Source organism: Punica granatum, chromosome 1 (assembly GCF_007655135.1).
Source record: "Punica granatum isolate Tunisia-2019 chromosome 1, ASM765513v2, whole genome shotgun sequence".
NCBI classification, from domain to species: domain Eukaryota; kingdom Viridiplantae; phylum Streptophyta; class Magnoliopsida; order Myrtales; family Lythraceae; genus Punica; species Punica granatum.
Genome location: NC_045127.1, coordinates 49079422 through 49102399, shown reverse-complemented (window position 1 = coordinate 49102399; position 22978 = coordinate 49079422). Strand labels below are relative to the sequence as shown.

The 22978-nt window shown below is 35.5% G+C and overlaps 1 protein-coding gene across 1 annotated transcript; it reads left to right on the top strand.

Annotated features, from left to right (window-relative positions):
* Positions 1-11492: 11492 nt before the first annotated feature.
* On the top strand, positions 11493-17898 carry LOC116214902 (beta-adaptin-like protein B). The gene is given in 13 exon segments (XM_031550400.1): positions 11493-11691; positions 12565-12762; positions 12977-13090; positions 13290-13540; positions 13713-13848; positions 13967-14146; positions 14248-14498; positions 14500-14728; positions 15019-15111; positions 15259-15668; positions 16189-16378; positions 16473-16676; positions 17297-17898. Coding segments are annotated over 13 exon segments (2643 nt in total). The 5' UTR covers positions 11493-11604; the 3' UTR covers positions 17597-17898.
* The last annotated feature ends 5080 nt before the right edge of the window (positions 17899-22978 follow it).

The window sequence follows — 22978 nt, the reverse complement described above, 5'->3', positions numbered from 1 at the left end:
TATTGGAATGAATGTAAGGTATAGATAATTAATTGTAATGGGATTGTATGTTTAATAATATATGGGGCCCACCAGTTTGACTTTTGAAATGTGTGTTTTGTTGTGTAGTGTATTGAGTTAAAATTAAAGTTAAAATTTTAAACCACGACTCTGAAAACAAACGGAGCTTAAATTCTCGAATATCAGTTGGTATCGTGATATACACAAAAAAAAATGAAAATACTCACTAAAAATGTCTTCCTAATTTAATCGACAATAAAAAAAGAATTAGTGTGAATTAATAGTAAGAATATCCGTATTTTTAACCAAAGTCGTAATTGTCACCCTAAACGTGCTCGGAGTTGTCGAGGTAAAGTAAAAGTACTTTTGAGGGTCGCAGAGAGTGGGATGGCGGCAGCTACCAGCCGCCAATTTTCTGTCATATTATTTTGCTGTAAGGAATCATTCTAATTTCTATAGGTAAATTAATTGACTTCTGTTCAAAAAAAAAAAAGACCTTTCGGTAATCAATTAACTGATTTGACTTGGCACATTTTTTTTATCAGTTCAACTCCCCACCTCCTTTCTTTTTTATTTTTATTTTTTGGCCACACCCCCTCCTTGGCTGTTACATTTTCTTTTTCCCTCAAAATTCATCGTGAAAGGTAAGTGTAATGCGAACGAGCCGGTAAGAGTCTAATCATCCTTTTGATAATATAGTTAAATATTAAAATTTAACTCTATTTCCATTGAAATAAGTAAAAAATAAATAAGTATGTTACCAATAAAGTATTTATATATATATATATATATATTTAAGCGGAGTTATAATAATACGATTGAAGAAAAAAATAAAAAAGTAATAATTGTATTATTAAATTGTGAAAAATAATAAATAATAATGAATAATTTAGATAATTTAGTGTTAAAAAATTGAATTGAATAATAGTTAAGATAAAAAAAATTAAAAAAAAGGATTAAAAGTAATGATTGTATGAATTGAAGAAAAAGTAAAGTAGAATATATTTTTCACTCTAAAACCAAACCGACGCAAGGCTTAAAAACCGGTACCATGAAAAGAAATAGATATAAATATTTAATGAATAAGAGCATCGCAAAATAATCATTGCTTTTGTACTCAAGTTTATTTGTTCATTGTTATCAGATATGTTGATATATAGTTCCTAGTGGAAAACATGATCGGATTCTCCAACAAATACGAAATGCTTACGAATGAGGGTTGATTTAAGTAGTTTGCCGTTTATTCCCCCTAAATAAAATTTTCAATTATATGAATAGAGAAAATTCTCGATTATGAGAATTTTAGCCCTTAGCGAGCCAATTTAACTAAAAACTGAATTAGTTGAAACTTACTGACTTCTGAATATTTAGAAACACATCTAAAAGGAATATGAAATGCTTGTTTATAAACAGATTTAAATATTAAAATAAAATTTATTGCACTAACAGTGGAATAATGATTCCAAAGCTTAACCTTTTGACCAGAACATTAGGCTGCACGAATTGATATAAAATGGCCATATTCAACAACCCTCTGTCATTGGTGCTTCATGCAGATTATGAGATGAGGATTAATTAATAAGTCGAGGAAAGATTCCCAGCACAGAATCTATGGGATTGGGACCCCTTCCTTTCATTGTTTGGCAGAGAATAAAAGGTTGAGGTGGAATTTTTGGAACAAAAGTAAGCAAGAAAAGTTTTGTCTGCTCTTCTGTATGTATATATTGTATCTATATTATATGTATATAATCAGAATGTCTCTTCGTTCAGTCCAACTATCCAAGAACAAAGGGTTCTTGCTCGTACATGGGGAAATTCCCATGGTCTGAGGATTTCTTGACAGTAATGGCAAGAGGTATATTGATAATCTATTAATGGCATAATTTATCTTTTGATATTATGGAAAAAAGGGAATAGATGGGAAATAAAAATGGAAGTAGTCTTTGTGAAGGGATTCTTTTTTATTTTGATGGTCATCTAACAGCTAGCAGAAGGCCATCTTTCAGCCTGGACGGGCATCTTCAAAACAAGTACCCTTCCAACAAAAAAGTTTAGTGCAATCATGTTTCGATTGGGTCGGGAGTGAGTACGTGGACGTTCTATGCGCGTGTGTCTTTAATTTCAAATATGTACATAAAAGTTACGAGCATCAATATTCCACCTTAGATGTACATAGACAACTGCGTACATATGTTTACAACATGAAGTGGCAAATCCTATAAGTACAGATAGATATTTCACTAGCACCTGTTGTTACCTATAGCTATAAGCGGGAGAAGCTGAAGCTAATACCCCGATGGTGAGCGAAGAAAGCCAGTCTCTTATTATTTACATTGTATGTGATATTGATTTGGAGCCAGATGAGATATTTCTTTATATAATCCTAAGTTTCTAAACATACAGTTCTTTCATAACATGTGGTATTGTATCACAAGAAACATAAATATATATATATATATATATTGTCAATAATATTTTTTTTGTGATACTTTTGACAATCAATACATATCGATGAGCCTTTATTGACTTGCGACGGTAATATGTAATATACCTGTTCCATATAAAACTTTTTCCCTTCTGTGAAAACAACACAAAGAGGAATAACTAAGGCTGTGAATCGAGCTTTCAAGTAGAAGTAGTGAAAAGCCCACAAAATCGAAATCTAGAATCAAGTCATAGAATCATAGTTTTCCATGAAAATGAAGGTATTGTTTCGATATGCATATTTATATGAGTAATAACCTTGCTTAAAGTAAAATCAAAGATCAACATATATACAATTCTATTAACTAACTACAAAACAAACTAAATCAAAACATCCATTTTCTATAGAAAAGTTAGGTTTCAAGAAATTATAGATTAATTATTTATTTTCTCTATACTGCATGAGCTATATCTCATCGTTAATTGTAAAAATAATTTAAAAAAAGTCAATTTATTTTTCTTAAGTCAGAATAAAAATGACAATATATTAGTTTAATATTGACTTAGCAGACTTGAGTTTGTATTGTTTTTACTTAATGCGCAGTTTTACCCAAATCTATCAAATTTAAGTTTCTATAGTGAGTTTACTTATTATAAAAAGTAAAAATATATAATCATAAGTTTTTAAAATCAAAATCGGGTTTTGGACAACATTATTTTCAGCCAATCTGACTAGGTATTGATCTTGGCACACCTTCTTAATTTAGCTTGTCAAGCTCTTCGAACTATTCTCTTGATAGGCGGCAAGGTTGAAAATGGGAGGCGCATAATTAAAATCGAGCTGAAAATAAGCATGGGAAGGGGAATATAAAAATTAAAGTCAAAGGCTGCGGAGGTCAATTATGAAAATAAAATTTACTACCTCTTTCGTACAACAAAAAAATTAGCATATCTTTCTCGAATGGATTAGTCGGAACTCAATTGAACTTCTGAATATTATTGTTCATATCGAAAAAAAAATTTACATACGTTTCTTGTAATAAATAAATAAATAAATACATGCTAATATCTTTCTACCAAAAAAATGCTAATATCTACTATTCATACATGAATCATAATCATAAATTTGGGTTGAAATGATCAGCGGGGGCCAATTGCCCACCCTCCGTCAAAAGTTTAGGCCTGCCACTGAGTCGAAGCTACTACGTACATTGATTGTCGACCAAGCAGATCATTGTCTATCAGCAATCAATAGTTCTCCAATTAAGGATGATGTCAACGTGAGGGAGGGTTGACATAAATTGGAACCGAGCTGGACAAGACAAAGTGCGTCGCACTCGATCAATCTTTAGTTAACTTTCATATGAGATTCAAGTCATGTTTCATTAAATAATTTAATAAATTTAAAAAGAAATTCACTGTTATTTCCGTATTTGAAACTCGTTTTCTAATATAAGTTCCCTATTTCACGTTTCATTAATGGATAAAACTCTTTCAATCAAATATTTTCTTCATTCACAAGACTCGAATTCAACATATTATTTAAGGTAAATAAACGTCAAACTACTCGAATCAACCCTTATTAGTACCGTTGATATATCTTTAATTGTGGCTATCAATATAGCCAAGGTTTCACATAAATTCCTCAATCCTAATAATCCTATATATATATCGATTGACCAAAGGGCGGAGCCACGTGGGCTCCAGGGAGCAATTGCCCCCTGAAATTTGAATTTTTCTTATTTTTGCCTCAAAAAGTATAATTATTTACGACTTTTCTCATGTAAAATTAGTATTTTATCATATTGAAAAAATATTTATGCACTATCCACTTTAAGTTATATTTTTACTCTCGCTGGATGAAAATCCTGATCCAATAAAAATATCAATTTAAAATGGGGAGGGATGCTCCTTCCTGTATACCAGCAGAAATTGTGCATAGTTGACATTTGTCAAAATGATCATGCCTTTTTATTCGGATATAAATAAGATTCATTGACATTAATAAAATATATATAAAACAAAAAGATAATAATAAAGAGATATGGACTATCACACGTGAGAATCAAATATAAAATTTTTAAAATGATGTGTATCACTGTATAATATCCAATTTTTTCTCAAGATAACCAAACTTTTGTTGAAAGGTTTTTGATATTGAATTTTTTATTATTAAATATTAGCATTATAATCTCTATTCTTTTCCACTAATTAGTATTGTTTTACCAGAAACAAACATATATTTAAACACATATAATCATCTTGTCTCCACTACGGAGGAGTTGGAGAGATGGATGTGCGTTCATCGTAAAGTAAAGCAAGAGAGAGTTGTAGTTTGCTTTGTTCTCTCTCTCACTCAAAAGAAGACTATAATTATATTATATTAAATAAAAGAAACTGCACACGAAAAGTGGGTAATTGTTCGATTTAATTTTTTGGGATTAATCAAGTGAATCTTTTACCTAGCTTTGAGTGGGTTGTTGATGCCTTTTGATTTCTTTCTCTGAGCAATAAGGTGCTCTAGCACTTTTTAAATTGGCAAGAGCCCAATTTGTTTGATCATGCTGATTAAAAATTAATTGATCGTAAGAGAAAAATGTTCCCAAGAAAGTTGTCAAAATGCTACCAGGATAGGTCTTCTCTTAGGTGGAGAAAATTCCATCCACGTGTACGAGTAAAATATTTTACCCCTTAACAATTTTTTAGTATCACTTTGCCCATTAACATTTAGTTTAATTCACTTTCATCACTTGGATTTGTTTGGTTTTGAAATAAAAACTTTACCCTATCTAACTCAATTTTATTCTTCATCAAATTCAACACTGTAATCATTATTATTTTATATTTTTCTCGATTTAAGAATAATTTTTTGCTCATACTTTTTCCCAATCATTTTTATAATTAATTTTTTAATAATAAATTTCTCATTTACTTTCACGTCTATATATTTGTCAACTCTTACAATCATTATACAAAATCATGTTAAATTGGATCATGGTCCAACTCGAAAACCAAATGCAAACTTACTTTTTTCAAAATACGATAGATTTAAAGTTATCAATTGGTATCATTTTGACTGCTAATACTTGGGTCATATCATTTATCCTTGTATGATTTACCCTCTAAACATCTGCAAAAATGTATCCATTTGGCCCTTAATCTTAATACCTTAAATTTTAAAACAAGTTATTCATAACATAAACTCGCCAGCTCGATGAAGAGAGAGACAATCAATGGGGTCTAAGATAGACCGCCAACTTGAATCTATCTTTCCTACCTCTCTTTGGGATGTTCGAAATGAAACATGTAGGTGGGACCATGATAACCTCGATTGGATGGCAGTGGCTGGGGATGAATCCCTATTATTCGAATCTACCACATTTTCTTCATTTGTAAATAGAGAAAGGAGGCAGACACATGATAATCCTGATGATATTGGCCGTCGACTTTGAGCGGCCACCACCAGCTTAGGCGAGGTGCCTAGTGTTAGGCTCCTACCATTCTTCTCTCTTGGCATTTTCTCTGTTTTTTTTTTCATATTTCAAAAGTTTTTAGTTTTATGAGTTTTTAAAATACTTCTCGTAATTTAATAATTTTCAATAATTTTGTAAATAATTTTGATGTAAATTAAAGAAGTGATAATAATGAAATTGACACACTTTTAGAAATTTGTAATTGCCAATGTGATACAAACTAAATATAGATGAGCAAAATGATATTATATAAAGTCATCAGTAAAGTGATACAAACTAAACGTGGATGAGTAAAATGACACTTGCTAGAAATGTTAGAGGGCACAGTGCATTATCCGTTCCCACTTGAGGAGTAGTATTCATGTTTATTCCTTTTTTATTTTATCTCAACAAAATTTACTCCTTTAAGAGAAAAATTATATAAAAAAAGGGTTTAATACGGTTATACTCATTCATAATATAAAATTAAAAGATTATAAATTCAATTCTTACCGTATATCAAGTTATCATTGCTCCTTTATTTTTTTTTCCTGCCCTTCTCTGAAGGAGTCTAAAAAAAGTGAAAAGCATTAATCTATCTATCGACAAAAAAAAAGCATTAAATCCGATTCTTGAGTAAATTGATGAATCGCTTAGCTTGCATTTGGTTTTCGAGTTGGATCATTAATTCAACTCAACTTGATTTTGTGTAATGATCTAAAAAGTTGATAAATATGTTAACGTGTGAGGATATGTATATGTATATTTATATAGATGTGAAAGTAGATGAATAATTTATTATTAAAAAATGAGCAAATTACAAAAAAAAAACCCAAATTTTGTAAAATGTCTCAGTTTTGTCATAAATTTTGTTTTGTAACAAAAAAAACCATAAGTTTTCTAAAATGTCTCAAAAATGACCTCCGTTATAACTTCCGTCAATTTTTGCCTACGTGGACTGTTAAAGGGACCCACCATCAGCAGCAAAAATTGACGGAAGTTATAACGGAGGTCATTTTTGAGACATTTTAGAAAACTTATGGTTTTTTTTGTTACAAAACAAAATTTATGACAAAATTGAGACATTTTACAAAATTTGGGTTTTTTTTGTAATTTACCCTTAAAAAATTGATCATGAAAAGTATATGAATAATTTATTATTAAAAGATTTGATTATAAAACATAGTTAGGAAAAATATGGGTGAAAAATTATTATTAAATGGCAGAATAAGACAAAACAGTAATGATTATATTGTTGAATTTGAGAAAGAATAGAGTTGAGTTGAGTAAAATTGATATTTAAAAAACAAACAAAGCACTTTTGAAAATTAATTGGATCCAAAACTTATTGATAATTATAGGATTAAGAGCAGACCATTACATATATAGATACCCGTCCTACATAGAACGCGATTGATGCAAAAGTATTGTCGACGTGACCGACCTGACACAACAATCGCAAGTCGGGATGAAAGTGAAACTTAAGAGAGACTCATGTCCATTTGATTAGGTCATTAAAGAAGGGTTAATGACTAAAAAAAGTATGAACTTTATCTCCTTTTTCAATTTTAACACGACTTTATTTTTTGACAAGAAAAGACACGAATTTTGATTTTTTGTCACATTAAGCATCCATGCCATTTTCCATTTTTTTTATTAGGATCACTAATGATCCCAGAGGACGGCAACAACCCAATCGGGGAGGGGGGTTTGTCAAAGTCGAGGCCCTACCAGCCGAGATCAGGAAAAATTTCAGATTGAGGGTTTTCCCGATTCTAGTGGGTGGGGACTCGATCACGGCCACTACCTCGCAATTGGAGTCACCGGAGACCCCAATCAGGGGTAGCAGCCGGCCTGGAACCCCCACCCTTTCTCCAAATGAAAGCCTTCCTTTTTTAAAATTTCTTGTAAGTTTTTTATTATATTTGCTTATATGAAATGACACGGTATATCAAAGTTTTTGCCTTTTCTTGCTAAAAAATAAAGTTGCCAAAATTGAAAAAAATGACAAATTTCTCGCGTTTTTTTGTCATTAATCCATTAAAGAACCCTAACCAACCGTTTTTTATTAGGCCTTCAATTCAAGCAAATGATTGGTAGAAATGTCTCTATTATTAAATATGGACGATGCTCTTTCGACATATCTACGAATTGTTTTCAGCAAAACCCCCAAGTTGTTCCCAAAGGGTAATTAAGCCCAACACTCCCATTAATTAATTAATTTGCTTTTGGATTGCCAACAAAAGTGTTGGCTGAGTGGTAAGCAACTTACTCCCGTAAGGAGGAGAACACAAGTTCAAATTTCGGGAAACGCACTCGTTGGGAGGGAGAATAACCTTTAATACTCGATCTCTCGACTGAATTAGTCCAACTCCATTGGACTTCTGAATAACATGATACACAAAAAAAAAATGGCTTTTGGGTTTTGACTGCTATAGTTCTTTATTCTTCGAGGCAATGAAAGCTTATTGGACTCATTTGGGAAACCTTTACATAGATCTCCCCCAATGTAATTCTCTGATGCCACCTTGAACATTAATATAGGTTATATATATATATATGTATGTATGTATGTATTTTCTCTCTGAAATATCAAATTGAAGTTTTAGGTACGATGCACTAACTTTCTTGTACAGATTTGGTTCTCCTAAATCTGTATTTCTTGATTTTTGATCTTTCATGAAATTTTCAATTCAAAGTTTTAGGTTCGTTTCCGCTTGATACCTTTCCGTGCGCATAGTTATATATATATATATACACACACGTATACGTACATATATTATTGAAAGATGTCGCGATTTGGTTGTTTACAAAATCAAACTTAACTTAACTTAACAATCTTATCAATTCAATAACATAATAATTACTTTTTTATTTTATTTTTCAAATCTTCTTTCATACTTTTTCTTATTTATTATAACAATTAATTTTTTAATACTAAATTCTCTCAACTATTTAGAATATGTTTGGATTTCGAGTTGAGTTGAATTTTGATTTTAATTGGTTTGTAATGATTGTATTGTTAAATTATGAGAAAAAGTGTGAAAAAGTAATGAATAGTTGAGATAAAATAATAATTAAGTAATGATTGTGTTGTTGAATCATAAGAAAAAGTAATGAATAGTTGAGATAAAGTAATGATTAAGTAATAATTGTGTTATTGAATTGAAGATAAGTTGAGTTGAGTTAAAAAAATTTAAAATCCAAACACACCCTTAACATTTTTTTCTCAATTCAACAATACAATCATTACTTTTTTATCTCCTTCTTCAAATTCTATCACATACTTTTCTCAACTACTTTTACATTCATCTCATCAAATCAAACTAAATCAAATTAAATTAAATTTGACTTCGTTACCAAACGCATACTGATTTCCTAGAAAGAAGGTTACATGTATTCTTGCAAGAAATGATTTCAATTCAATTCATTTCAATTTGATTCAATTTCAATGCAATTCAATTGTAATTGAATCGTGTTGTTCGGAAAACCAAAGAATTTAACCAAAATGAATTGAATTTCTTGTTTGGAATGCATTTATAAATAAAGTAGAACTCAAAGTTCATGTCGGTAGTTCCAAAGAATTGAATTTTGGTTAAATCTTGTTGATTATTTGAAATCCAACATAAATCTTTCATTTTTTAAAGAAATCTTGTGACATTTGCATTCTAAACAACAGAATTCAATTCAATTCTTGTGAAATGAATTGAATTATCACATTTTGGAGGATTCCAAAAGGATATAGCGCAACTGCTAACGAGCCAGTACATGTTAAAATGAACACCCAAATAAAAAATAAGTTGCAAAGTTGAGACAATTCTATACGTTTTAGTTTAAGAAAGATATATGTACAAGTACGAAATTATATGAGACTGATATCAAAACATCTTTTTTATGAGGTAAATTAATAAACTAAAAATGCATATATATCTTGCATTTAAAAATATGAACTGTTGTATTCAACGAATTAATTTGGAGCTAAAAGTTATTCAAACGCATTGGCTCCATTCACATCCCCCATATTTACGCACTGTGTAAGTCGAAAATCTGACTTACTAAAGAGCAGAAGAGTTTATAAACATATATTATCAAAAGATCGAGTTTCCTAGAAAAAGGTTACATGGATATTTTAGCACAACTGCTAACGAGCTAGTACATATTAAAATGAACGCTCAAAAAGAAAAAAAGTAAGTTGCAAATGTTGAGAGAAATTACATGAGATTGATATATATCAAAACATCATTTTTTACGGGGTTAATTAATAAACTAAAATTGTATATCTTGCATTTTAAAAAAAATCAATTGTTGTATTCAATGAATTAATTTGGAACTAAAAGTTGTTCCAATGTATCGGCTCCATTCACATCCCTTAATATTAATGTCCTATGTGAGTAACTAGAAAATTCGACTTACTAAAAAGCATAAGAGTTTATCTACCTCCTTACCAGTAAGTCGAAAATTTGAGTTTTTGTTTAAGGACATTTAATGTTACGATAAGTTGTTAAGACTCCGGTTGTAGATGAAAGCTATCGGTTCGTCCCAAGAAGAAATAACTAGAGATTCAACATAAACACGTAATATTTTTGCATGCACCGATTTGCTTCAAATTTTATCAGACTTATTACATATGAGTCCACGATGCATCATGAGATATCAAGATTAGCGTGGAGTTCATGTTGTCCTCAAAGTTATTGTCCAAATCTCGGACCTGGTTTTAGATAATACAAGAAAGGATAACCAACTCGTAATTGGTGCAAATGTCACGTAAATAGTGCATAATGCACCAAAGAAAAATTAGTACATAATACAAGGCCAAAACGACTTTAGATTTTGAGTTTTCCTGAAAAGCCGATCGACATCATTTGTAGTAGGTTGGCTACAATTCCTTGAAAATGCCTTATGATTTTCTTGTATTGGAGTTGGTTTCCGGAGTGGGCATTTACTCTATGCTCGCACTTCTGTTGCCACAACTGCTGGCAGAGCTTTCGTCGGGGCAGTTGCCCGCTCTGGCGGTGGCCGCTGGCGGCTAGCCGGAGTTGAATTTTTCTCCCGGGGAAGTCGTTTTTCACGATGCCCCGCTAGGCTGGAGTTTAGAACTCCATAGACCAGCTTAGAGGCACGGGCTTGGCCCAAAAGCCAGAACTACTACAGTCCAGGTCAGATCCATTTTGTTCATTCTACTTTCCAACTGATCATTCCATTCAGAAATCCAACTAAATGGTCCGTCAAACAACGACCGGGAAAGCTCCGTCGAAATAAATAACATCGAAAAGCAAATGAATGACCCCAATGAGGTTGAACCGGGGATCAAACGGTGTAACTCTTTCGGTAAAGACCTAAGTTCGAGTCGCTGGATTTAGCCGAACAAGTTTTCCGTTTTGCATGGAAAACTGATCTGTTATTGCCTAGGCCTAACTCTAGCAGCCCAAGCCCAGTGCACAACAAAACCGCTTCACAATGGCGGTCCACAGCAGACCGCGAACCCGGTCTTTCATCCGGTTCGGTCCTCTCCGATCTGGTGGGCGATTGCTCTGATCTATCACCGCTGGAACTCGAGAAAGAATTTTCTGCCTCGAGAAAGTTTTCTTCCATTTCGTTCTTCTTCTTCTTCTTCTCCTCCTCTCTTCCATCCGTTCTTCTTCTTCTTCATCTCCTCCCTCCTCCGTGTTGGTGCTGGCGAGTGCAGAGGAGGGCGAGAAGGCACAGCGAGAGAGAGACGTGTGGAGAGATGAGCGGGCACGATTCCAAGTACTTCTCGACGACCAAGAAGGGAGAAATCCCCGAGCTCAAGGAGGAGCTCAATTCGCAGTACAAGGTCCTCTAGCTTTCTGTTCATCCATTTCGTTTTCTGTATCTTCAATGGTGTTTGATCTGTGGTGATTTTGCTCTAAGTCCGTCTTCCCGGTCGTTCTGCTATCGATTCATGTGGTTTATCGGCAGATCTGATTCGTTTCACGCGCTGTCGCTTGATTCCGTTGAATTGCGTGCTGATTTGTGTTAGGCAGCCGCCTAGGATTGTTTCTCCGATTCGGTTTCGTCTTGATCCGTGTGGAGATTTATGTAAGACTGGATTGCTGTTAGTTTAGCTCCCATAATGATTGGATTTTTGGCCTCGTTGTTTTTTGACATTTCTGATTACTAATCGCTATTAGGTTAGTTCCCATAAGAAGTGGGTGCTTGCTGATATCTCCATATTGGTGCAAATTTGCTGAAGAACGGTTGAAAACTTGCTGGCAATGGCAGGTTGATTAAGTCAATAATCATGACAGTATAGTGCAATTCGTTCGTTGTCAGCACAAAAAAATGTGCATATATTTATGTATATGCATTTGGCATATAGGTTGAAGACCTGGCCTTTCCTTCACAGTTACTTGTTTTGATAGTACTTTAAGTTCAAGGATCAGCTTCACATAACTCTGGTTTTGAGGCTATACATATCCACGAAGCAGCCTATTTTGTAGCAGTCCATAATAGAGTGTTAATTGCCGAAGAACATTGGTTTAAAGGGTGCTGTCAGATGCAAAGGAATTGTGTGCTGATGTAGGCTACGTCCTAGTTGAGGACTGGAATGATGAGGAAGCTTCGTTATACTTTGAGCATTTGCTTGTTTACTTGCCGAAGCAGAATTATGTTTCGATGCGTTGCTTTTAATTATTGAGGAGTTCCTTTTGTATGTTATGCAATGCAGGACAAGAGAAAAGATGCCGTGAAGAAAGTAATTGCTGCGATGACTGTGGGAAAAGATGTTTCTTCATTGTTTACGGATGTTGTAAATTGCATGCAGACAGAAAATTTGGAGTTGAAGAAGCTTGTTTATTTGTATCTGATAAATTATGCCAAAAGTCAGCCTGACTTAGCAATACTTGCGGTCAACACCTTTGTGAAGGTAGGTTTTCTGCCAGCCCTTATGCACTACAGCAAGGTTCTCTTTTGAAAAGTTGTCATACAGCCATATATTCATTTCGTTTTGCTTAAAGAATCCTACCCTCCTGCTTGTGCGTGCACTTAAACTCGTGAAGAATTAGAGAAGAAATGAGTCTCTGAAATAAATTTGTCTTTGCTGTTGATTCTTAAGGAAAATTTGCTCTGTTATTGTGCAGGATTCACAAGACCCAAATCCATTAATTCGTGCTTTGGCTGTACGAACAATGGGATGCATTCGTGTTGATAAAATAACTGAATATCTATGCGACCCCCTTCAGCGGTGTCTCAAGGTTTGTTTTGAAGCCTCTCCTCAGTACTTTTACATTCGTGACAGTAAATTTAAACGGATCATCTCTGATTCTCAATATTCTCGTGGGTTACCGAAAACTTGCATCTGAAATCTCTTTCCGGTATCCAACCTAGATAATACGTCGTGAATTTACTTTGAACTTCGAATTACTAATTAATCATCAATTATGTCTCTAACAGGATGATGATCCATATGTTCGCAAAACAGCAGCAATATGCGTTGCTAAACTTTATGACATAAACGCTGAATTAGTGGAAGACAGGGGCTTTTTGGAGTCTCTCAAGGACTTGATCTCTGACAATAACCCAATGGTCGTAGCAAATGCTGTAGCTGCTCTTGCTGAAATTCAGGAGAATAGCAGTAGGCCTATCTTTGAGATCACAAGTCACACACTCTCAAAGCTTCTCACTGCTCTCAATGAGTGCACCGAGTAAGCTCTCTTTAAATCAAAATTTCCTTTTGACTTCTTTCTTTTGGTCTCATTCTCGGGCTATTTTCTTTTATTTGCATACTGCAAGAGCTTTTGTTTTCTCTTTTTTGATTTGTACAATTTCTGTTATTTTTGTGCTTAAGTGCTTACATAAATTATGAAACTTGTTTAGATGGGGTCAGGTTTTCATATTAGATGCCCTCTCGAGATACAAAGCTGCTGATGCTCGAGAAGCTGAGAATATAGTGGAGAGAGTCACTCCTCGATTACAACATGCAAATTGTGCAGTTGTTCTGTCAGCAGTCAAGGTGTCTTTCATACCCGGGAATTGAGTTTTGGTTTCTTTCTGTTATCTTTGTTCTACCTTTTTCCCTGATAAGTGATTTATCATCATCTAAGTTGAGATTCCTGTTAATTATATTCTAGATGATCCTCCAACAAATGGAGCTTATTACCAGCACTGATGTAGTTCGGAATCTCTGCAAAAAGATGGCTCCTCCTCTTGTCACATTACTCTCTGCAGAACCAGAGATTCAGTATGTTGCATTAAGGAACATCAATCTTATTGTTCAAAGGCGACCTACCATTCTGGCCCATGAAATAAAGGTCAGTTCATACAGTCATGCCCAGTGGATAAGTGTCTAGTTGGATTAACACTCCTCAAATGAGTGAGAAGGGCAAAGTAATTGACAATTTTCTGTTGACAGGTGTTCTTCTGCAAATACAATGATCCGATTTATGTGAAGATGGAGAAGTTAGAAATCATGATAAAGCTTGCTTCTGACAGAAATATTGATCAGGCATGTAAAGAAGGCTTATTTTGCTCTTTGTTCTATATTGTATGATCCTATCTACATTACCTGAGATATTTGCTTGCTGAAAAATGCTGCAGGTATTACTGGAGTTTAAAGCTTTATGTTTTAATTGACGAAAGAGCTGTCTAGTTTAAATCTTTAGTGGTATTTATGTTCCAAGCTTGAGCCTCTCATTTGCCTGTGTTTCTTGAAGGCATCAATGATCTGGATTATTGGTGAATATGCTGAAAGAATTGACAATGCTGATGAGCTTCTTGAGAGCTTTTTGGAGAGTTTCCCTGAAGAGCCTCCACAGGTCCAGCTGCAATTACTGACAGCAACGGTCAAACTATTCCTAAAGAAGCCAACTGATGGCCCACAGCAAATGATTCAGGTTTGGCTTCTGGTTTACTGAATATTTTGCATTCTGCTTTCCGTGCTCAACTCCATAGCCTCCAATCCATTACATGATTTTTTTTGGAGCAATGAAGTCTTTAGGGTCATATACTTTGTCTGATGATTGTTAAAGTAGATTTTTAAATAATGCTTAAAAGTGTGTGCAATTACCTGTAGTTTTAATGTGAAATAACAGCTTCCATTTGGTTGTTCTTTCTATTTTATTAAGGAAAACAGCTTCTAAAGATGGATGTGGTTAATCTTAAATGGACTTCCATGCTCTTGCAGGTGGTTCTGAATAATGCCACCGTGGAGACAGATAATCCTGACCTACGGGATCGTGCCTACATCTATTGGCGCCTTTTGTCAACTGATCCTGAGGTAAATTCTTATGCTTGAAATGTTAGTTATTAGGGGGTCATGGAGTATCTTGTTCCACTCCATTTCTGCTGGTTGTAATCATGCCTGTATAGGATTTTAGAATTGCATGTCATGACTGATGCAGATTTTGTACTTAATATTCCACAGGCGGCTAAAGATGTCGTGTTAACTGAAAAACCGGTGATTACTGATGATTCCAATCAGCTCGATCCATCTCTTCTCGACGAACTTCTCTCCAACATTGCTACGTTGTCATCTGTGTATCACAAGCCTCCAGAGGCATTTGTCACCCGTGTGAAGACTGCAACACAGAGAAGTGAAGATGATGAGTATCCTGATGGTAGTGAAGGAGGATACGCTGAATCTCCTGCTGCTGGTGTTGATGGGGTCGCCTCACCAGAGACTAGTTCAGGCAGTGTTCTGCAGACTGCTGCAAGACAAACTTCCCCTGCACAAGCTACCTCTCCTCCTGCTCCTGTACCTGATTTGCTTGGTGATCTGATAGGCCTTGACAATAGTGCTATTGTACCAGTTGATCAGCCTTCAGAATCTGCTGGGTAAGTTCATATGTTTGGCCATGGGAAACAGTTTTGTTTTCTGATGCTTTCCATGAGAGATGACTACAAAATTCCTTTTCTCCCAAATTTTTCTGGGCATAAGGACTGAATTCATGCTTTCATAAAAGGTATCTGTGTAGGCAAAACTTTACATATATTTTCTCAAGTTCAATGTGACACTTGGGGCATTCTTTGTGGTATTCTTTAAGAAGAGGAAAACCATCAAGCAGAGGGATCCTAAGCTTTGCTTGGAAGGTATCCATGGGGTAGCATGCGGACCTTATCATTGAAACAAAAAAAAAAAAAGATTTCTGATCAATTTTGTAGTCGATTATTTCTTTCAAGTTTCCAACATTTTATCACTGCTCAAATGTTAAACTTTTGTGGTGATTTCAATGATGGATGAAATGTAGATATATCAATGACAAATAGCATGCAGATTATCTGCATTGAAGATCTTTGCTGTTACGGAACATTTCATTGATTTTCTGAAGATAACATTAGGTCAATTCACTTGCAGGCCCCCTCTGCCTGTTTTGTTGCCAGCTTCCACGGGTCAAGGCTTACAGATCAGTGCTCAATTAATACGGCATGATGGTCAAATATTTTACAGCATCTTGTTTGAGAACAACTCGCAGATGCTTCTTGATGGGTTCATGATTCAGTTCAACAAGAACAGCTTTGGTCTTGCCTCTGCTGGGCCCCTTCAGGTAACTTTGAAGCAACTATCAGCTCTTATATTGTTGGAGTAATTGTAGTCTTGGTAAGCTGTCTTGGGAATTGAAATTTTTTGGTCTGTTCCAGGTTCCACCACTACAACCTGGGACGTCTGGGAGAACTCTTCTTCCAATGGTTTTGTTCCAGAATATGTCCACGGGTCCCCCAAGCTCTCTTCTGCAAGTAGCTGTTAAAAATAATCAACAGCCAGTGTGGTACTTCAACGACAAAATTTCCCTGCTACCGTTCTTCACTGAGGATGGAAGAATGGAGCGTGCTAGCTTTCTCGAGGTAACTGATTTTACCATATTCTCTCTCCTGGAGCTTTGATTATGAATTGCAATCTTTTCTTCCTATATGATTTCGAATATATGTGATTCTCTTTGTCTTCTTTAAATTATGCGAGCCAAACTTACCTAATTCTCTTGATTTCTTTTTCGAGATACTGCATTTTAAGAATTAGTTCTAAGCTACTTTGCATACCGGTAATAGATTGTGCTTCTAAATATGCATAACTATGCACTTCTAATCTGCAAAGCTGTATCCATGGTGCGTTTAAATAAGATCCTATTTTCATTAGTTTTATGCGTCTAATGTTGCAAATTGTGCATGTTCCTCAACTAAGTCAGGCAAAGAAATGAAGAGTACTAACTGTCAGACCTTATTACATTTGACAGAAATTTGCTGAGTATTGTGAATTAGAAATTCATGGGTTTGCTAAGTGGTTAAAAGTAGCGGATTTGAGGCTTTGAAAAATTTCTCAGGTTGGGTTCTTAACAGCTTGCGGGACATTCCGCCATAGATGAGCACCCTATGGAAAAAAGATCTGAGGGAATAGAAATAAACAAACTGAATTTAGATCAATAATTTTGCAACTTCTTAATATATTATAACCCCATTTCCAACTGCAGACATGGAGGTCCCTTCCTGACACCAACGAGGTCTCCAAGGATCTGCCTGGAGCAGTGGTGACTAGTGCGGAAGCAACCCTTGACCGAATGGCAGCGTTCAACCTGTTCTTCATTGCGAAGCGGAAGCATGCGAACCAAGATGTGTTCTACTTCTCCGCGAAGATCCCTAGAGGCATACCCTTCCTTATTGAGCTCACTATGGTGGTTGGAGTCCCCGGGGTCAAGTGTGCGGTCAAAACTCCAAACGCCGAGCTCGCACCCCTCTTCTTTGAAGCCATCGAGACCCTCCTCAAGAGTTGAGATCTCACCCATTCCATTGTGTTTTACTGCAATTGATTTTTATCCACTTCCAATTAGTATCTGTAAATTCACAACACCTGCTGAGATTTTGGTTGATTTTCCTTATTTTCAGTGTTTGCTCGACTGCTTATTGGTCCGCAATCATTGGTTTTTGTATTAGCGCAAAATTAATGGTTCTAGGGAGGTTTTTACACTCATGCAGTGGCTTAAATGTGTGTATGGTTCAACTTCATTGGATGTAAACTTGTGTCTTTTGAACGAGTTCGATGTATTGATCTATAGAACATCTTTTTTCGTTTTCTTTTTATGTTCCACAGGGCATGTGCAGTATGCCATTTCATATAGTAATTCGAGAATGATCTGTTTGTAATTTTCCCGACCGCGAACCACATCCAACAGAGTCATTTCATTCTTGGGCGTGCCTTCACGGCAAGTCCAAAAAGGGGGCCTTTGAAGGATGATCGATCGTGTCCTGGTTTCTCTACGTAGGAAAGAACTTTGAGGGGAGGCGGACCCCACAATCTGTGCGTTCCATAAGAAGGAGAGGACTTCCATGTCCGAATTCAAATTTAGACTCGAACGTCATCTTCCTTTTTTTTAAAAAAAATAATAATTTCCACCAGTTATAGCAAACTTATTAATTCCCTCTTTTTCAACAAAATTAGAAGGGTAAACTGTGTGTATCACTAATGATTTTGAATTTTTATTTTCGATTATAAGGGAGTTTATAAGTCTAGCTCATTGAAATGGAAACTTAAATATTTAATAAATAGGTATAGGTAGTCCAAGGTAATCTCACTGAGTATCGAAACCGAAACTCTTAGTTACCAGACGAGAACTGCGTTATTACGCTATACTCTTTCTTGATAATGATTTTGGATTCTAACTCTTGTAATGTCAATTTTTGTGGCTTTTGGGACCAACATTTTTGCTTAGTCGGCAACAAATGTGCAGGAAACAAGACAGTGATGTTTGGGAAGCAATTTTCAATTTTTCATGTGGCCACTGGCCAATGAAGATTGTCACATCACTTAACACGGACTACTGTAAAAAGAAAAATTATTAGGTTATGGGTTGCTAGTGTATATTGAGGTGGGCGCAAATAGTTGATTCAAATAAATAACCATATCGGGTTAAATCTACTATTATGGAATTCAATAAACTGACTCATCTATAACTCTGTACACCAATATTGAATTTGTGAGCTCACTAATCGCATCGAAGCGTGTAGATTTCAAAGTCATTTTCGATAATACGGTGAAGATACTTATGTTGTGTTAGGATCTCGGAATTCGAACTTTGATCACGTGCAAGTCACGAGTCTTGAGTGCCCAAGAGTGACCTGCAAAAAGGTGAGAATCGAGGGGCAGTCTCGATCTTCTTCTTTTATACTTAAATGAGAATGTATCGAAGAAAGATAAAAGAATTACACTTTAGTTTAGTCGTACCTAAAGAGGTATTTATAAGAGTCCCGAGATATCTATATAGGGATATCGTAATCTGTGTAAAATATTTTATGACAAATAAAAAGTAGATGTACTTGCCATAAATAACGTTAGAGATATGAAATAATATATTTTAAATAAGATATATACATCAGGAGAATATTCAAAAAATAATATCAAAGATATTATGAGATATATGGGAGAAATATCCTCAATGGGATTTAGTTATCCCAATTTGGAGTATCAATGTGGGCCAAGAATGGTAAGTCAGGCCGAATAAGTCGAGCTGATTTTCTGGTCCCAAACATAAGCCCCCAACTCCTGTGAGCTCGAGATTCGAGAGGTTGTGAGAGTATATCAGCGTTGTTGTTGATGTCGCATCTAGGGCAATGGCCTTTTCATGTCGTTACTGGAGTGACATTGTACTTCGAGTCTGTTGTGCCATTTGATGCGAGGAATCTTGTCGTCATAGAAAACGATGGGACCTTCACTGTAGAAAGCAAACGCCAGTATTTCGTCGCTGTAGAAAGCAAAGTTCATGGTCCTCAATGCAAAGATGAGGAGATCTATTGGTGTAGAAAGTGATAGACCCTTCGCGTAGAAAGCAAATGCCAAGATCCACCGATGCAGAAAACGATGGTCGTGGTCCCCAAACAGATGTGAGGAATCCCTACGCTGTAGAAAGTAAGGGGCCCTTCGTTGTAGAAAGCGAAGACCACTGTATCCTTGGTGTAGAAAGTGAGCAACGTGGTTCTCAACGAGAGGTGAGAAAACCAATCGCAATAGAAAGCGAGGCCCCCTTTGCTATAGAAAGCAAAGGTCTATTGAGATCCTTCGGTGTAGAAAGCGAATGTCTTTAATCCACTGGTGTAGAAAAGTTGGGCAGCAATGGCGGTAGTCACGTGATGTGAGCATCTTGTCAAAGTTGGAGCTTATACTCAACCTGCAAGAAATACTATACATTGGATGGAAGCCTTTTCATTTAAGAGAATGATTGCCTCAACTAGGGGTCGTCGAGCAATGTGGGAGGTCGATGTGTGATATGTCATGGTGGCTCTTTTTCTTGCACAATGGATGGTCTGATACACGATCAACTCGAGGGTGCAATTGTTTTCGCGGGGATAATCGAGATCATCACGTCTCCCTTATGTTTATAGTGAAGAGCCTGAGATCCTCGAGGATGAGATGTCAACATCATTGACGGATGTTTATAGCCCCCCAGTCGCTTAATATTTTCCAAATCCCTAATTCTCGAGAGATAAACAATGTATTTCGTGATGAAAATTTAAGCTCAATGAATAACTAGATATAAGGATTCAAGTAATGAATATCCAAGTATCAAATTGGGAAAGCTAATATTATATTTCATCAAACAAAAACTTTTCTTCTCTTAAATTTTGTGAAGGAAAGTAAAAAAAATTATGATGAGACAAAATTGGGCGGAATTCATCAAATTTGTGGCAAGATTCACAAAATAAACATTGATTTAAATTTCGAATACCAAAATTTTCTTTTTGATCATGAGAGCAAAAGTTGAGAAGCAAGAACTTAGCTTGTGATATCCCTAGAGCGATGGTGTTATATATCTTTCGCAAGGAGAGTTGAGGCCGTCACGAGGTAACCTTACTGCGTGACTTCTCCGCGTTGGTCCCTGCAACTTGCTATGAGGGGTACGCAAGCCCCCAATCCCAAGTTGAGGTTTGCTTCGCTTCTTGTTATAAAAATTGTCACTTTCTCGATGTGGTGGAAAATAACCGATGTCGATGACTTTTCGTACCATTTCTCACAGATAGCGTCAAAGTTAGGATCTACATTTTCGGATCTTGATTACGTGCAAGTCACGAGTCTCGAGTGCCCACGAGCAATCTGCAAAAAGGGGAGGATCGAGAGGGAGTCTCGATCTCGATCTCTCTCTCTGATGCTTAAATTAAAATGTATCGAAGAAAGGTAGAAAAATTGAACTTAGAGCTCAGTGGTACCCGAAGAGGTATTTATAGGAGTCCCGAGAAATCTGTATCGGGATATCGTAATATGTATAGAATATTTGATAATAAATAACAAGTAGATGTACTTGTCATATATAACGTTGGAAATAAGAAATAATATCTCGTAAATAAGATATACACTCAGTAGAATATTCAAAAGATAATATAAAAAATAATATGAGATATATGAAAGAAATATCCTCAGTAGGATTTAGTTAATCAATTTGGAGTATCAATGTGGACCAAGAATGGTAAGCTCTTCCGAACAGGTCGGACCAATTTCCTGGTCCCTAACATGTTGTACAATTGATCATTAAATACATTACTAAGGGTCAAGACACATAGCCATATTTTAAATCATATCTAAAGTATATGAACATTACGTGAAATTTCAAAAAAAAAAAAAGGAATTGTTAAGGAACATATAGAAGTTTATAGAACTATGGGGATAATGAGCACTATTAATTCTAAGGGACTATGAATTTTCTACATGCAATGTGAATCGTAAAACAATTGACTTATAAAGAAGATCTATAAATTAACGGAAAATGACGAATGGAGTATAAAAAATAAAAATAAAAATCTCACTAAACTTATAATTTCATGAATTCATGTTAAGAGCTAGTGTTGCTGCATCGAGTGATGCAATCCGACAGCTTTCGTCGGGACACGTCCGACACGTGTATGTCGCACGTCTCCCTTGATCCTGGTCACCGGCCACAATCGATTCCCCTCCCATCGGCTCCATAAATGGCTCGGCTTCAGAGAAACGAGGGGTGGGCCCTATGGAGTGACGAAAGTGGCCCTCCTAAGGATCGCTCTCGGATATAATGCCGTTATACTGCATGCCATGCCATGCCATGCCATGCATGCCGGTTGGCGTAATTAACATGGCTCCATGTCCATCTTTCCCTCACAGGATGCCCGGTTCTTAGACTTGCTCTATTGCTTCTTTGACTAATAAAAGCTAGAAATGATAAAATTGATGGAAAAAAAATTACACCAATGAGATTCCTCCTAAATGTAAAATCCATGTGGTACGAAGTTTAACTTAAAAAAATAAACATTTCAAGAAAAAAAAGGTCGATGACCCAAAAAAATATTAATTTTATCTCTTTTTTTAAAAAAAAATTTAGCACCAACTTTATATTTTGACAAGAAAAGACACGAATTTTGATTTTCTTATCGCATTAGGTATTTATGCTATTTTCCATCCACTTTGCTGACGTAGTGAAAAATAGTGCCTACGTGACAAACATTGTCTTGTCACATCAATAAAAAAATTACAAATAAAAAGGAGAAATACTTTGCTTGGAGAAAGGGTGGGGGTCCCTGGCCGGCCATTGCCCACCGCCCTCCGATTAGGGTCGCGAATGATACCAATGGGCGCCAGTGATCCAATCACAGAGGGGGGGGGGGTGGGGTTTGCCGAAGTTGAGGCCCCACCAACTGGAATCGAAAGAACCCACAAATTGGGGGTTCTCTCGATTCCAATGGGTAGGGACTCGATCACAGCCGCCATCTCCTTGATTAGAGTCACCAGCGACCTCAATAAGGGGGTATAAGGTTGTGGGCAGTGATCGGCTTGGAGCCTCTACCCTTTCTCCAATGAAAGTCTTTCTTTTTTAAAATTTTAAGTTATTATTATTATTTTTGCTGATATGACGTGACACCATTCGTCACTTCGGCATTATTTTCAGTCACGTCAGCAAAATAGATGGAAAATGACAAAGTTCGTGTATTTTTTGTCAAAAAATAAAGCTTGTGCCAAAATTAAAAAATAGGACAAAATTCATATTTTTTTGGATCAATAACCGAAGAAGAAAAATCTTACAAAATAAAAATAAATAATATGTAGAATTTACACGATATGTTCCTTGATTCTTGGTTTGAAAGAACCATCGGCATTTGGGATACAGTTCACCAGCTTGTTGGAAGAAATGATGAGCAAG